This window comes from Austrofundulus limnaeus, unplaced genomic scaffold (assembly GCF_001266775.1).
Source record: "Austrofundulus limnaeus strain Quisiro unplaced genomic scaffold, Austrofundulus_limnaeus-1.0 Scaffold1218, whole genome shotgun sequence".
In the NCBI taxonomy this organism is placed as follows: Eukaryota; Metazoa; Chordata; class Actinopteri; order Cyprinodontiformes; family Rivulidae; genus Austrofundulus; species Austrofundulus limnaeus.
Genome location: NW_013953620.1, coordinates 33,168 through 50,175, shown reverse-complemented (window position 1 = coordinate 50,175; position 17,008 = coordinate 33,168). Strand labels below are relative to the sequence as shown.

Sequence of the window (17,008 nt, the reverse complement as noted above, 5' to 3'; positions counted from 1 at the left end):
GGGGTCCAACCCGTTACTAGCGTGGTGTACCTAATAAAGTGGCCGGTGAGTGTAGAAGTGACTCTAAATGTTAATCAGTTGTAGATGAACATCTAATAATTATTTTCTTAAAGTTTCATTAATCCATCAAGTATTTGATGAGATATTTTCCTAACAGACAGACCAATGAACACACACTCACTCAGACACAAGCAAAAAACTTCAGCCCAGCCTTTGCATTTGACTGATAATAATGTTTAAGCCATCCAGATGTAATAACAAATAGACTTTACCTATAAGATAATAAAGATGTTCATGGTGCAGTAAAAACAATTAAGGACATCTGAAGGGAACATCATGTTTGCCATGTATCCTGAAGCTGGAGATGAACAAACTGTGTGTTTTGTGTGCAGCTGATCCTGTTTGCAGTCAGACGGCATCATGAGGGTGACCTCTGAACAGATATCGAACCAGCCCCCATTAGCATAAGGACAGAAATCCTTTACATTCATTATGTTTCTTTGAATCTACTTAACCGTGTCATTACAGTCAACAAGAGTTAGAGTCTCCGATAGGCAGGAATTTACTCTGAAGGATGATCGATAGCTGGATTGCTCTGAATTGTAAATAATTTGTGAGACCATCAGAAGAATGTGTGCATGTAGCTGTTTTCTAGCCTGGCCCTTGCCAATCAGAGAACAGAACGTTGATTTTCTGTGCAGTGTCTGCTTGTAGTTTATTTTACCTGGGCCAATCAGAGAACAGAAGGCGGAGTTTTGAATGAYATCGATGTTCTGCGCAGTGTCTGCTTGTAGTTTATTTTACCTGGGCCAATCAGAGAACAGAAGGCGGAGTTTTGAACGACGTCGGTTTTCTGCGCGGTGTCTGCTAGTTAGTTTAGCATATGGCAGTGGAGGAAGTAAATGAAGCCAGTCCAGGCTTCCAAATTAAATTTAATTTGTCTGACAAAGCAGCAGCTCTCATTTACAGTCGTCTCATTTGGCTCGGTATATTTCTCTTCTCAGTAGGGTTGTTTACAGCACACGCGATTTCCAGTTAGCTTCTTAGCCTCCATTACAGCGGCAACATATACGCTTCAGCAGAGGCCACGCCTCGTGCAAGAATCGCTTCTCTATCTAAGTCCAGACCCTTGTATGAAGCAAAGTGAAGGACAGGGTCTGGTTTTTACCAGGCTAGCCATTTTCAAGCGCAGCTAAGAGCAAGGTAAGTGTGCTTTATGATTTTGATGGACAACAGATGTTTGTTTGTTTTTTTCCTTCCCTACCATCAATGATTCTCTTCACCCTCCAAATGCGTAGAGTGATGATGAGGCTGATGGCGTCCCAGGGGCTGCTGGGCCCGTTGGCCACTGTTGAGGCCACCATTGGGGCCAGAGAGAGCACGATAACAGCACCGTCAAACACCTGCGGAAGTCAAACACAAAAATGCTACATTTTTATTCAAACGCTACTTCTTCTGTGAACCAACAACTCCACTGAACAACCCAGACAAAAACCTCAAGCTCGACCAAACCATAATGTGATGTGATGCTTATTTGTAAATGTGAAGTCTAGTTGAGTAAATATGAAGCACTTTTCATATTTTCTTTAAAAGAAAATGTGTAAATGGGTATTTTTCTTTTATTTAATTATTTATTTTTAAGTACTTTAAATACCTCTGTTAATAAATATAAATTTAGCCATTTTTGTGTTTGTTAAGGTTGATTAGCTTTAGCAGCCATCTTAAATAGAGGTGACTCCAAATGTTAAACAGTTTTTCTTAAAGATTAGAAGAAAATGTTTACATATAAGTTAAAAGTTTGTTTGTTACGTAGGTTTATCCAGTCAGTTAGTCAAATCACATGGAAATAAGTGGATGGAAAAGATCCTGTATTTTTGAGTGTGAGATTACAAACCTCTACTTTGTTTTCTATGTAATCCCAGATCCCAAGCACTATAATTCTGAAGACAGTCTGAAAGAGAAAAAGTGATGAAGGAAAACTTAAAAAAGAAGTAAATGGAGTATGTTAACATACGTTTAAAGTACTTTTGAACTGTCATCACATCCAACAATCTGTGTTTTAAAAAATAAATTTTCTTTCTTTAATTTTCTTTATTTCCTAGATTTTCGGAAAAAAATCTAAAGCTAAATTAAACATTTAACCTCATTTAATGGCAGTCTAAATCAAATCTTTTCAACATCCATATCTTCTCTAAACCCAAATTTTGCCCAATACAATCCTGGATGCTGACTTTTTCTTTTAACGTTTTATAAAGACCAATCTCTTCTTTCAGTCCTTAAACAAAAGTTAAAATCAAATCAATCAAAACATTCATGTTGAGAGTTCAAATCTGGACAATATTGCTTCTAAATGTCAATAAGCAGTCAGATGAGCTCTCACAACAACAAAACTACTGTATTTTATCAGATAGAGAACAAAAATATTAGGATGAACTATGTATTTTATATTTAACAGTCTTTGTTCACAGTAAACATGGACTGCTCTTGTGAACTCGGTTACAATAAAACTATGGACATTTATTAGATACAAAGGAAACTGATTGCCTTTTGATTCTCACAGTGAACTTAACTTGTATTTAGTCTTTGGGGGGGAACGTTTTTGGAAAAGCTGAAACATTTTGGACTCGATATACAAAAAATAAAGAGGAGTTAAAACACACATCGTTGAAGCACATGGAGAAAAGGTGTAAGAGAGTCTTACCTCAGAAAAAAAGAGTGACAGGATGATAAGACTAATCCAGTGGATAATGCTGGCAAATTGGAAAGCATTGGAAACTGTTGGTTTAGGACAGAGGAGAAAAAATAATGATGCTGTTAAACAGTGAGAACTGCTGTGAAGCCTCAAAAACACTGTTTTTAATTCATCGCTGGTTCAGTAGAGCTGCTGCTGAATGTGTGTTTTAAGAACATGAGGGTACACTGCAAAAAATGTCCACCTAACCAAATTTTAAAATCTCATATCAGCCAAAAAGTCTTTTTGATCTTGTTTTGAGACTGATTTACTAAACAAGAACTGATTGTGTAAGAATAATCATCTTGTTTTCAGAATGTGTAAGATTATTTGTCTTGTTAGTCTGAAAATTTTACTTAAATTAAGTCAAAAATTTCTGCCAATGGAGTAAGAAAATTTTACTTGTTAAGATTCTTGAAATACTTGATTTGACCCAATTTTTTCTTATTTCAAGAAGTCTTACCAAGTAATTTTTTCTTACTCCACTGGCAGATAATTTGACTTCATCTGAGTCAAATTTTCAGGCTAAAAAGACAAATAATCTTACACATTCTGAAAGCAAGATTCTTACACAATCAGTTCTTGTTTAGTGAATCAGTCTCAAAACAAGATCAAAAAAACTTTTTGGCTGGATATAAGGTTTTAAAACTTGGTAAGATGGGGGGGCATGCATAGTCTGCAAATCTCTCAATGGGAGAAACAAAACCAGGGTGCTTACATTGTAATAGTTTGGTGTCTATGAGAAGCTCCAAAGTTAGAAAAAGCACCACCAGGATGACGCAGGCCACCAGGACACAGTTGAAGCCAGCACTGAGCAGACAGACCTGCCACAGGGCCACACGACGGCCACAGCACGGCTTCAGCCAGTTAGATCTGCAGAGGATGGTGAGAGTTTTAACAGCGTTCAGAATATTCATTAACATTCTTTTAGATATTAAAAAGCATTTCATTTAGTCCTTAATGCAAAACTGATTTGCATGCAATTTTATAACTTTAAAGAATCTTAGTACATTAAGATTGCACAGTGACATGCTGCTATCTCAGAGTTCATATATGAAATCCCACATTTGACCATGAGAGGGTGTACGTTTACGCTTCATAAAGATGATGTGGATTTAGATCCATGGTTTGAAGACGTCAGGGCAAGCAGTGATCAGAGGCTGCTTTGACAGAAAGAGGGACACTGAGGCTCTGTGAACCGGTGGTTTGACCATCAGCGGCGCGAGCAGAATAATGATGGACCCCTTTTTATGTGGCGGTGAAGGGAGTCACTGTAGACGATGTTGCCGAGCAGGAAGGGTTTCACCATTAACAAACACCGCACATGAGAGAGAAGATTAGTGCGAGCTGTGCAGAAAAAACTGAGTCGGTCATCCTTTCATTGAACAAAACATGAGTCACAGTTTGTTCAAAATAAAAGCCATTGAAAAGCTTTTTATTAAAAAAAAATCAAACTTTGAACATTTAATGACTTTTAAGAAACTGATTTATTCCTGATAGGCACAGTATTCCAATTGATAACATGTCTGATTTGCTTTAAAAAGTACAATAATCAAACGGATCAGCTTCTATGAGGGCTGACAGCCCGAGCTGAGGAAAACAAGGCCTTTTTTCCAGCTTTCCAGCTGGAATGGAAAGTTGGCCCTGCCCACTGCATTTCCTATCTCCCCATGCTGTGGTGTAGAGGAGGCAGACTTTGGCAGAGCCTGCCCTCCTCTGATCATGTCTTCATTCCTTGGCATGGTGCTGACTTGAGCAACAATGGTGGCAAAAATGACTTTGTTTTCACCGCTTCCACTGCACGCAAGAAAAAATGTGAAGATTTTATCGATGATTAAAACCTTAAATACAGCTCGTTGTTTTTGTTGATTTTAAAGTGCTGGATTTACATGCCTCATGTCTGAGTTTGTATGAATTAAAATCATCTGTTTAATCTTTTTTTAACTGCAGCTCTGTAAATAAATCCAGTTTGGTGCACGGAAAGTCAACTGAAGCTTTGTCTCAAACCTTTCATATAAACATATATTACATAGAGAATTAACTGTAATCAATACAAGGCTGTAACAGTAGAGAAGGTGATGTTTTCTAAATATTTCTAAACAGTCTGATGAGCACAGAGCGACAGAACCTGTAAAAATGAAACTAAATACAACATTAAGGTCTACTTCTCAAAATCCTTTCCACCAGTAACACATTCATGTAGGAAGTCTATACCTGATGTCAAGCGATCACTTCACCCTCTCATTGGTGTCCCTGATGTGTTCATGGCACATGTAAAGCCCCAGCTCTGTAAACAATGTGTGTCTAATCTAATAAAGCCATGGCCACGCTGACAGCAATCATCTCCTTGGCTTTGACTGGGGCGGCACGAGAAGTGTTCCAGCTCCAGATGGTGGAGAATCTGCTTCACCAGTACTTTGGCAAGACTCTACGGATGTCAGGTATTGTGCCATTACATGTACCAGCCGACATGCCAGAACAGAACAACTTGTAGAATAGTAAACACATTTGTTTTTGGTCTTATTTATACATTTAGTTGCTGTGCTTGTGGCTGCAGTTTGGAGTTTGGGAAATCTCAATGTTTTAGTTCAAAAGAGTTTTGTTTGAACACTGATAGAATTTTGATCCAACAGGGAAAGACTGAAACAGAATTGTTTAAAGTATATGTGCCAATGAAACTTGTGTTGCTAATACTAATTAGCCAAGAATGGTAAACTGTGATTTTTTTTAAAGATTATAGTGTAGGAAAAAGAAGAAAAAAAACACTCATTAGTGTCATGTATTTAATATTCTGTGTTTCAATTTTTCTGCTATTTTCTCCACTCCAGTGGCGGATCTGGGATTTTTCTGAGTAAGGGGCCATCAAGGGGCCACAATATTCACAGAGATGCCAAGTCTTTGTTCAACATCCTTTCACACAAATTCCCAGTGAATACATTTTACACTTCAAACACTTGTAATGTAATGTAATTTTTTTCAAAAATGTACCACTTTACAATAAGGCCCCCCTTATAGATGGCTTTTAAAGAGTTTATAGATAGGTTATTAATCAATCTGTAAACACTTTAAAAATAATAATAAGTGTTTATTATGCAATAATTAAGGACGGGAAAGAGACAAAATTGTCCAGTTTCATTTATTAATGATTTATGAAGTGTAAACTTTACAAATGAATTAATAACCTATCTATAAACTCTTTATAAGCCATCTATAAGGGGAGCCTTGTTGTAAAGTGGTACCAAAAAGCTTGCACAGTAAATTCTCCTCACCAGTTTTTCATATATTTTACTGTACATAGATAAAATATTTTCAAACACAATATGTGAGAAAATCCAGCCATCATTTCTCAGTTGAAAGACTTTTTTGCAGGATTGTTCACATTTTAAGAAGAGAAGAATTCTGTCAGCTTGATTCATTCTGGACTTTACTATTTGACTCATTAGCACAACTGGTGTTTGAACAAGGAACTGCATCCACCATCATCACCCCCAGGTAAAGGACAGATGAGTGACAGGACAGGGGCAATTCAGGGGGCCAACCAGAGTTCAGCTGGGGGGGCAATGCCCATGTGACCCCGCCCCTAGAACCGCCCCTGCTCCACTCCTCTAATCTGTTCACATCTGAGGATTTTAAAATGAGTAAACAAGGCAATAAACTTGAGCTACCAATAGCCCACAGTTATTTAATTTAACAAGCTGCACAAGCCAATGCATCAACAATACAAACACACACTCACAGGAACACAGAATGTGAGTTTGCAGGCAGTGTAAAAAACTCAGCATTGATAGGTATGAAATATATGCTGACTGTGCGTGTCCTGACTTTGTGTCATGCCAAAGCCAGCCCAGCCCTGAGAGGACACAGTCGGGTGCTGCTGGTGACACATCCAGTTTATTAATGAGTCTTATTAAAGCAAAACATAGAAGCAAATGTTGTTTTTCGGACCCGATCTGCCCTGATATTCTGACAGAACCACCTGGCTCAAGTCACCTGAAAAGAAAAGAGCATCAGCGGACAAGGTCACGGCTCAGACAATGAGGTTTTTTTTAAACCAGCACAGTTTCCTCGGTATCAGAAAGGTTTAGTGTAAATGTCATGGTAATCAGTTTGCTCTTGGTAGTTTCTCAAATCTAACATGAATGATAACTATTTTTCTTTTTTACATTCTGCACTTTCAAGGTCTTGATTCGATGCATTTTGATAGTGTCTTTGTTTCCTGTTGGTGAGACAAAGTGTAGCTGGACAGAGAAACAGGAGGCAGATTAAAACAGGCAAACTGATTAATACCATCACATCAAAAGCATTTTGCTTTTAAAACATCATGCCGGGGGATGACAGATAAAAAATTGCCTTTTAGCTAATTCTGGATTTTTTTAACCCATGAATTGTCGTGTGTTTTACTAAATTGCACTGTCACCTTTTAAATAAATAAATCAAATAAAAAAAATGAGCTAACCCTGAAAAACAAACCGAGCCACCAAATGATGGGACTGTAACACTGCCAGCACCGGATGGTCTTATCAGATAAAATACTCCACTTCACTGGAGCCAGAATTGATTTCAACAGTGATTCAACCTTTGTTAGATTCCTACTGTTAAAACACAGGTCTATTTTTAGTAATCAAAAACTGTGTATTATTTTCATGTCAGTAAATACACATGATATTTTTCTTATGCTGTCATCATAACATCGTAATTTTATGTAAAATTCTCTTTCTTGTCACAGTTTAAACACCAAATGTGTTAAGAATTTTTAAAAAATAAACAAAAATATGGACATCCAGAAGTTAAGTTGAAAATATTAATAATCTGAAATGTCCGCCAAGTATTTCACATAAAGACTCACAGTAGTCAAAAAAAAACTAGTAAGGTTGTGTTAAACTTGATGACTTTTGTTCATGGGTAGCTGGGTAACACAAACAAACAAAGTGGTTGGAAGAAAGGAAGGAAGGAACTAAGAAAATAAGCAATGAAGGAACTAAGGAAGGAAGTTTTTTTCTTAGTTGCATTAAGCTGCAAATGGGCCTGTTTCTTTTGTATTTTAGTTGGTTCAACAAAACATGGCCTTCTATGAGTCCCCACAACAAACCAAATTCAGACCCTGGAAAAACTGTTTTACTCTATGGTCAGTGAAACTGGCTGTAAGAGTTTTCCAGATCTGACTGTTTTTGTTTCACATTTTTTTCTAAATTCAACTGAAGATTTCTTGCTTTGACTTGTTCTATTATTGGCCAATCACCTGAGGGGCTTTAAAAGGGGTGATGACAACTGTTCCTGGAAATAGAAGCTCTAATGTGACCGCAGACGTTAAGTGTGATGATCTAAATGTTTTATTTTGTTTTATTTTTCTTGAAAATGAAATAAAAAAATAATGCCAGTGAGTGGAACAATTCATATCCCAACACAGCTTTGAAAAAGGAAAACTAATGCTTTGATCTTCTTGTGAAATTAGTTTGGATTAACATTTTGTTCGGGCAACAACAGTCTTGTTGTGATACATGATGCTTTGAATGTATTATTAAAAAAAAGTTTAAGTCTTGCAGAGATAAAGACTTAAACAATGTAGCTTACCAATAAAAAGACAGTATTTAAAGACTCATGGTGTGTAGGTATGAATGACCAAAAGGCATGAGTGTTCTATCAGATATTTTTTATTCATTTATTATTTTTATTTTTATTTTTTTGATTAAATGAAACCTTAAATCACTGTGAGCAGCAGGTCCATGTGGAAATAAAAGCTACAGCTTTTCTCTACAGTCCTTTGGGGAGCGTTAAAGACTCAGCTGTGAGTTGTAAGCAGACAGGAAGGTCAGTATATGTGTCTGCACTGAGATTATTCTGGAGTCTGTGTTTACTTTATGTTCACACTGATACATGAACAGTCAATCAAAGCGAGCCTTAATCAGTACAAAGTTTAACAAACATTCAACTGGATTTTAGGGTAAATTGGAAGAAAAAAAAGAACAAAATAGAAAAAAATATGCTTCATAAAGAGAAAAGATTAATCAGGCTGAGCGTGGTGTTTTTCAAGGCAAGAAATAGAATAGAGTGTATTTAGTTTTTTTATATAGAAGCACTTGTGTAATTAACTTGAGAGATCAATACTATTGTTCATTACTGCAAATATCTGTTCAGCAATTATCAGAAAACTGATTATCAGAGAAAATTACCTGCTGAATGAATGACTTCATCAATCAAGCATGAAAAATGTCTCTAGTGATGATTTTGCCAGGTCAATTTGTCTTGGTTTTAGATGTTGAGAACTGCTTCGAACAAGTTCTGGCTCTCTAATTAAATCAGAACAAATCAAGCAGATAAAAGTTTTGGAAATAGGATTGCTTTTTTAAAAAATCACAACTTCTTGCTTTTGCTCTTTTCTCAAACAAAAGTAAATAAGGGCAACGCAATGGCGCAATAAATGCTGACAGAACTCAATTTCTCAGTTTTCAGTCAAATTGCAGTTATTATTATAAAAGATCAGCCACAGAACAAGTAATTGGTTCTTTCCAAAATAGAAGATTTGGCCCTTTGGCATAAAGCCGGTGGGTGGCAAAGGGCAGGAGCACTTGTTTTTTCCTCCTGCTTACTACAGATTTAGCTAAACCATCTGGTGTTGGTACCTCACCACAGACTCCTTGCACATTTGGACCAGTCGCATCAACAACATATGCTTCTGTCTCAGCGTCTGGCAGCCATCACTGTGATGGGAAGTGACATCATCGCAATGCTCAGGTGCTCACTTGTAATTACGATCCGGGGTAGGAGGTTGTCTGCTGAGCCAGTCTGGCAACTTAAGTTACTGTATTTTTTTATTTTTTTATTTTTCATTTTAAACTTTCTTCTGAATCCATGCCTCGGTTTTCTCTGACATTAATCCCAGTTAGTTATGTATTTCCTAAGATAGTATTATTTCTTTTTACGTGATTTATTAGATTTTTAAATATCTTTAAAGTATCTTTAGAGTCACAGTGCTTACGCAGGCTGTTTTTAAGTCATACTTTTCATGCAAGGAACGCACAAACACACAAAAAACCCAAAACATAAATATACAGTACAGTGTCTATGAAAGCAGTGAGGGGAACGAACAAACAAGCTTGATGACTACAAGGAAAGTGGGCATCCATGAAAGTGCTGAACACAAGCCCACGCCACCTTGGTCCTCCCAGCCATTTTTTTTTCCTAGACAAGAAGATGGATGGGCTCAGCTCTAATAATAACTACACTCCACTTACCATGGTGCCAAAACTGCTAACACTGCAGCTGCCCCCTGATGCTAGCTAAAACAACCACCTCCCACAATGTCGCCCACCTCGCTCCTGAAAGGAACAGCCTGTTAGGCAACACACTAAACCGGAGCTGGAAAACTCCAACCTGTCCACCTTCCATCACCCTCAACACAGAAACATGAATCTGAGGTTTACTGGAGCCTTGTGAAGGCGCTTCTTGTCGCTCTGGTTGGTGAGATGTGCCGACGAGTCTGTAAAGCCTGATTAGAAGATGATGGTTGCTTTTTTTTTGGCATTTAGTTACAGTGCTGATTGGTATTCAGCATGGAAAGACAGGCTTTGTATAGAAAGATGGGACAGCTAGTCGGTAAAGAAGCCAGAAAAAAATGGATGAAATAACAGTAGAATTAGAATTGGGGGAAAAAAAAGGAAAATAAGTGGTGAAAAATAAAAATGTTAAATTTCTTTTCCTAAAATATGTAGAATCATCAGTAAAAGGAGTGTCATTGTTCCTAATGAGGTGTGACAGTCCAGAATAAACTGGAATATGAAGTGAACCATGATTACAGAGGATTAGATAACAAGCACTATGCAGCGCAGTGAGAAATCTTTTCAGGCCTGGCCTTATTTCCTGCCTGTGTATAAATACTCTACGTGCTGTTTTCTGTTCATGCATAAAGATATATACTGTACGTGTGGAGAGGGGAGAGACAAAGGGAGTGCAAGATTGACGGGTTTTGCGTGCGTGAATCCTTTGCCATTACGTGTGTTGAGGGCAGCACACCATCCCCGAGACAACGTTAAGGTCAGTTCCACCTTCAACATGTAACAGGCGATGATATGCAAACACAGCTGACAGCAGGTGCTTCGTCACGCAGTGACAGCGGAGGTATTTCTTTTTGATTAATCTCCTCTGCTCGCTTCCTGCAGAGGAACATGCTGGCGATGATGAAGAACTGCTGCAGTTCCTCTTTGAGTTTCCATTGCAGGGGACTAATCAACAAAACTGATTTGTCCCGTAGTACAGTTAAAAACACTCCACATTCAGTAGAAACCATTTCAGTAGAATTTGCATATTTTTTATTTCCACCACTTTTATTTTCTTCCTTTGGTATGAGTACATGAGAAAACTTTTGCTGACAGCAACACATTCCCCAAACTACCAGTGAAAATAACTTCCACCCATCACCCAATGGACCGTCACCACGCTGATGAAACACCTTCCCTGTGATCATGACGTTCTCACTTTCAGGAGTGCAGTCGTTAACGCTGAACATTGCCACAAAACTATGCCTAAACATTTACAGAGCAGCGCTCTCTTTCACTGCGCTCCTTCCACTATCGCAGAAGCCAATGAGCCAGCTAATGCTAACTGGAAGGGGGGCTGGGCAATCCACTTTCCCAGGTGGAGTCAGCAGAGCAGTCAAAGGATTCCTCTCCCACGTACATTTTCATTTTGATAGCTGTGGATTGCTGTCTTGGCTCCTTTCAGCTTCCCTTCATCACTCCACTCGTCCTTGTGAAGAATTTCATTTCCTCTGCCCCATTTCCCCCAAAGGTGAGTTTAGCAATCGGTCACTCTGTGAAACATACTCCAGCTTTCTCTTTGTACATTCCAAAGATGAATGCAGATATAACTCGAATATCTCTGCGAAATTGTGCCCCCTCCTTGCCTTTTGTGGCTGGCATTACCAGACCAGACCAGACCAGACCAGACCATAAGACTAACTGTACAATACAATAGATACATAGAGAACAATTAAGATAAATAGATCAACAAAAATTAAAGAATGTGAAAAAAACAACTGTGAGCACCAGAAATAGTAGAAATGCTCAGTGAGGTTGAGAACTAACTCACTCAAAATCATCTAAGTCCAGGGAATAATAATAATGTGTTTTTAAATGAGACTTAAAAACTGAGAGAGAGGGGGACTGCCTGACATTTAGTGGCAGGTCATTCCACAACTTTAGACCTGCAACAGAGAAGGATTTATCGCCTCTGAGTTTGAGTTGTGAGCAAGGAACAGTTAAAAGCAATGGATCTGCTGACCTAAGAGATTGCTGTGGGACATATGGATGCAATAGATCTGGCATCATCCAACAGTTGTCAATTTGTAACCATGCACTTCAGCAATTACCAGTTTTCATCCTTGTTATTAGCAGAACATTTGCCTTCACAGATACAACTCTGAATAAACTTCTGTATTCTGTATGTATCTTTATGTATGTATTTTTACAGGCACAGGTGTGTTTTTGTTCATAGTAAACATTAATGTATACATAATTAAGATGCTTTTTGTCAGTCTGTGTTCCGTTAAACCAGTTGTATTCATATAGTCTCTGTGTTTATGGTGTTTGGATGCATCAGATGCAAAGAGTTTTTGATTACTGAGTTTAACACTTATCAAATCTTTCTGCTTTTATGAGTGGTTTATTTAATATAGTTTTCCTTATCGTGTGCTATTAGGAAAGACTCTGATTGGCTGAGGCACTGCTATCATCATTAACCCTTTCTCTGTCTGAGATGGACTGTAACTGTCTCCTATATTGAATTTTGCATAATTCATTATCAGTTTATTACTTTCCGGTCTCAGAGCCGCCAGTTGATGATCAGTAGGTTGAGTAACATGAAGTATTACTTTTATAATTCAGTAAACAGACTGGTGCCCTCAGTACATGAAGCAGTGGAAGTCAGTGCTACTACTAGCCGGGATGCAGTGGGGGTTAAATCAACAGAGTGTCACCCCAGTGCCCGTGTTTATAGTACATCTTTGATATGTGTCTGTTTTTGGCTGTGATTGCCCAACTGAAGAGAACCAATGGAGTGAGGCCTAATTTGGTGTCAAATGGAGTCCATGGGTGTGTGTGTGTGTGTGTGCGTGCGTGCATGCGTGCTGGATCTGGTTTTGCAGCTTATGGTGTTTATATTCATCCTGGTGAGATTTCACACTAAGAGACAGGTTTGACTCACAGTTGCTGGCTGGACAGTGAACAGATTTTGCAAAGTAAAAAAAAAACTGTTAACGTGTGGAAGGATTACCCCGACTATAATCAAGAGCGTATATTTTCAATTTGAGAGCAGAATAATATGTTTTTGCTCTCACAACTTTATGTATTTGTTCTCAAAACTTAAAATGCTCGCACTCAAAACCACATCTCTCTCTCAGAATTTCTCCTCACGCTCAAACTTTCTCTCTGCACAAACCCAAACTGTGCTCACAAACTTCAAACTACTTTCATTCTATTGGCTGGAACGGTTGCTAGGAGATGGTACTCCCTGATCTGTGAGCACGCAGAAAAAATCCACAAGCAGAAAAGTGATCTGTGAGAGCACAGTTTAGATTTGTGCATAGAGAAAGTTTGAGGTGAGGAGAAATTCTGAGCAAGAAAGGAAAGGTTTGAGAGAGAGAGCAGAGCATATTTCAAAGAGAGCAGAGGTTTTGAGTGCGAGCATTTTAAGTTTTGAGGACAAATACATAAAGTTTTGAAAGCAAAAACATATCATTCTGCTCTCAAATTGAAAATATACACTCTTGATTATAGTTGGGATATCCTTCCATATTAACGCTGTAGTGATTAAAAAACCTGCGCCGTGACATCCAATAGTTTTTTTTGTTTTGTTGTTTTATTTTTGTTTTTTGATTTGTTTTGTTTGTCAAAGCAGTATTTAAAAAATTCTTCTGAAGTCATATTTTCTTTTTACACTGCAGTCAGTTCCATCTAATACATTTATCTTATTTATATTGCAAAGTCTAGTGATTCTACACTCACCGACCACTTTATTAGGTACACCACGCTAGTAACGGGTTGGACCCCCTTTTGCCTTCAGAACTGCCTCAATTCTTCGTGGCATAGATTCAACAAGGTGCTGGAAGCATTCCTCAGAGATTTTGGTCCATATTGACATGATGGCATCACACAGTTGCCGCAGATTTGTCGGCTGCACATCCATGATGCGAATCTCCCGTTCCACCACATCCCAAAGATGCTCTATTGGATTGAGATCTGGTGACTGTGGAGGCCATTTGAGTACAGTGAACTCATTGTCATGTTCAAGAAACCAGTCTGAGATGATTCCAGCTTTATGACATGGAGCATTATCCTGCTGAAAGTAGCCATCAGATGTTGGGTACATTGTGGTCATAAAGGGATGGACATGGTCAGCCACAATACTCAGGTAGTCTGTGGCGTTGCAACGATGCTCAATTGGTACCAAGGGGCCTAAAGAGTGCCAAGAAAAGATTCCCCACACCATGACACCACCACCACCAGCCTGAACCGTTGATACAAGGCAGGATGGATCCATGCTTTCATGTTGTTGACGCCAAATTCTGACCTTACCATCCGAATGTCGCAGCAGAAATCAAGACTCATCAGACCAGGCAACGTTTTTCCAATCTTCTCTTGTCCAATTTCGATGAGCTTGTGCAAATTGTAGCCTCAGTTTCCTGTTCTTAGCTGAAAGGAGTGGCACCCGGTGTGGTCTTCTGCTGCTGAAGCCCATCTGCCTCAAAGTTCGACATGTGTGTTCAGAGATGCTCTTCTGCCTACCTCGGTTGTAACGGGTGGCTATTTGAGTCACTGTTGCCTTTCTATCAGCTCGAACCAGTCTGCCCATTCTCCTCTGACCTCTGGCATCAACAAGGCATTTCCGCCCACAGGACTGCCGCTCACTGGATGTTTTTTCTTTTTCGGACCATTCTCTGTAAACCCTAGAGATGGTTGTGCGTGAAAATCCCAGTAGATCAGCAGTTTCTGAAATACTCAGACCAGCCCTTCTGGCACCAACAACCATGCCACGTTCAAAGGCACTCAAATCACCTTTCTTCCCCATACTGATGCTCGGTTTGAACTGCAGGAGATTGTCTTGACCATGTCTACATGCCTAAATGCACTGAGGTGCCGCCATGTGATTGGCTGATTAGAAATTAAGTGTTAACGAGCAGTTGGACAGGTGTACTTAATAAAGTGGCCGGTGAGTGTATTTAACTGATTTTTTAAAATATTTACAGAAATGTGAAGTTTGTGATGTGAAGTAGGAGAATGAATGATGACATAAAAACATAAAACACCTTCAAAAAGAAATGGTCACCAATTAAAATGTTTGAAGACTTAAAGTTCAAAGTCCAATGTCTTGTAAGAGTTTTAAACACATGTATTGTCTCAGATACTTTCAATTTTACCTTAATATTTGTAAAACTGACTGAATTACAGCACTTTTTGTTTCCTAAAGATTGCTTAGCTGTCAAAAACATCTTAAAGAGGAAATTTCATGTAAAATCAACTTTTTTGAGTTTTATATCATGTTATAATGTTATCCTCTCATCAAAAACATGCTCAGAGTCTTGCTTTGTCTTATTCATGCATGTTTGAGAAATCCTGTAGTGTCCTGAGGCAGCCAGGCAGAGGAGCAAAAACAACCGGTTGAGACTGGAACCGCCTTTTGGGACCAGCTCCTCCTCTGAGATGTGTCTCCAAGCCGAGCTTTCTCATCACAGAGCTCACTTCCCCACACCCCCGCCTGTGACTCCTGCAGGCTCTCGGCAGCAACAAAGCAAACAACTGATGAAACTGAAAGTGAAACTGAAACTGTCTGCTGAGCTCCCAATGTTACTTCTCAGTACAGCCTTTTTCAGATTCAAAATACCTTTGAGGAAAAGTATTTTCAAATGCCAAGTAAACGGCGCTGAGCTTGCGTATCACAGTGCAACCCCCACCCCCACTCTCTCCCTGCCCGTGACACCTGCAATCTAGAGGCAGCAACTAAGTAAACAAACACTGTTGTTGTCTGCACGTAAGCCGAAAAGCAACTCACGTTATTTTGTTCACATCCTTGTTTAGTCTATGTGTTAAGATTTGTAACTTATTACGATCAGTAGTGTGTGTCTGTGAGGATGACTGAAATAATTTTACCAGCTGAGACATCTCTGTAATCGCCCTGGTTCTCTAGAAAACATACTTTCCGGTCCAACAGTCAGGTTCATATGTACCCAAAGATACAATTTCACAAAACCGATATCGTATAGTGTTGCTCATTTTTTATTATCATTACAACAAAGTCTGCTACAACAGCCAGCCCTGTAGAAAGAAGCGGCTGTGATAATGTGCTGAAATGTGCGGGACAGAAATGGAAGGAGGTTTTTAAAGAGACAGAGGTTCAATTTCAAGGTGTTCAGAAACAGAAGTGATGAGAAGACAAATTTATTTTCTATTTAAACATAAAAACAGCATTTTAATAACAACTAAAGGTGACACAGAAACTTTATTATGGTATAGAATTTAAATATATACCTGAGAAATACACAATATTGCCCCTTTAAACCGGGTTGCTCCAAAACATCATCAGTTTCAGACATACACTCAGTGATTATTATCTCAGTTTCAGTAAAATCCATTGATCACAAGATATTTTGTGAAGAGACAGGCGGACAAACACACAGACGCACACGAATACAGCCAGTTACATGAGCACCTGTCTTTCATCGTATTATGTGACAAAAATGTCAAGATAACAGATGCTGGTTTGGTGTTGGGGTTTTAATACGGTGATTATTATTATGTGTTTTAAGGACATTTTACTTAAAAAAATCTTGTTCATTAAAATGTTCTTGTCAGACAATTTTGCTTCTTTAACAGCTGTGTAAGACCCTGACAAATGATTTTTTTTAAATGATAAAACAATACACGTTGCTTCAAAGAAATTACATGTCTTATACTATCAGCTTCTGGCTTGTGCCTTGTAGAATGTTACTTATATTAAAAACACTTAGTATATTGTCAGCAGGCAGGGGGAGTGGAGGGATGGATATTTAGTCTGAAATGATGAATTGATCTCAGTTAACTTACAGCTACAGAACAAGCCAGAGGTTGTCATTTAATGATAAATGGACATAATACTGAGCGATGGGGACAGAGAGTCAAGGACTCGTGGAGGGAGACTTAACACATGATAGATGATGATCTTGCATTCTGGATGTCAGTTATGCAAGACAGATGGTGTGTGTGTGTGTGTGTGTGTGTGTGTGTGTGTGTGTGTGTGTGTGTGTGTGTG

General features: G+C 38.6%; 1 protein-coding gene across 1 annotated transcript in view; it reads right to left on the bottom strand.

The window, feature by feature from the left end:
- The window catches only part of LOC106534601 (transmembrane protein C15orf27), a 51,257-nt gene that overhangs the window by 12,699 nt on the left and 21,550 nt on the right, over positions 1-17,008 (bottom strand). Inside the window, exons 4-7 of the mRNA XM_014031292.1 lie at positions 3,450-3,604; positions 2,702-2,775; positions 1,895-1,951; positions 1,265-1,403 (exon numbers count right to left, since the gene is read on the bottom strand). Coding sequence (XP_013886746.1) covers positions 1,265-1,403; positions 1,895-1,951; positions 2,702-2,775; positions 3,450-3,604 — 425 coding nt within the window. The remainder of the gene's footprint in view (positions 1-1,264; positions 1,404-1,894; positions 1,952-2,701; positions 2,776-3,449; positions 3,605-17,008) is intronic.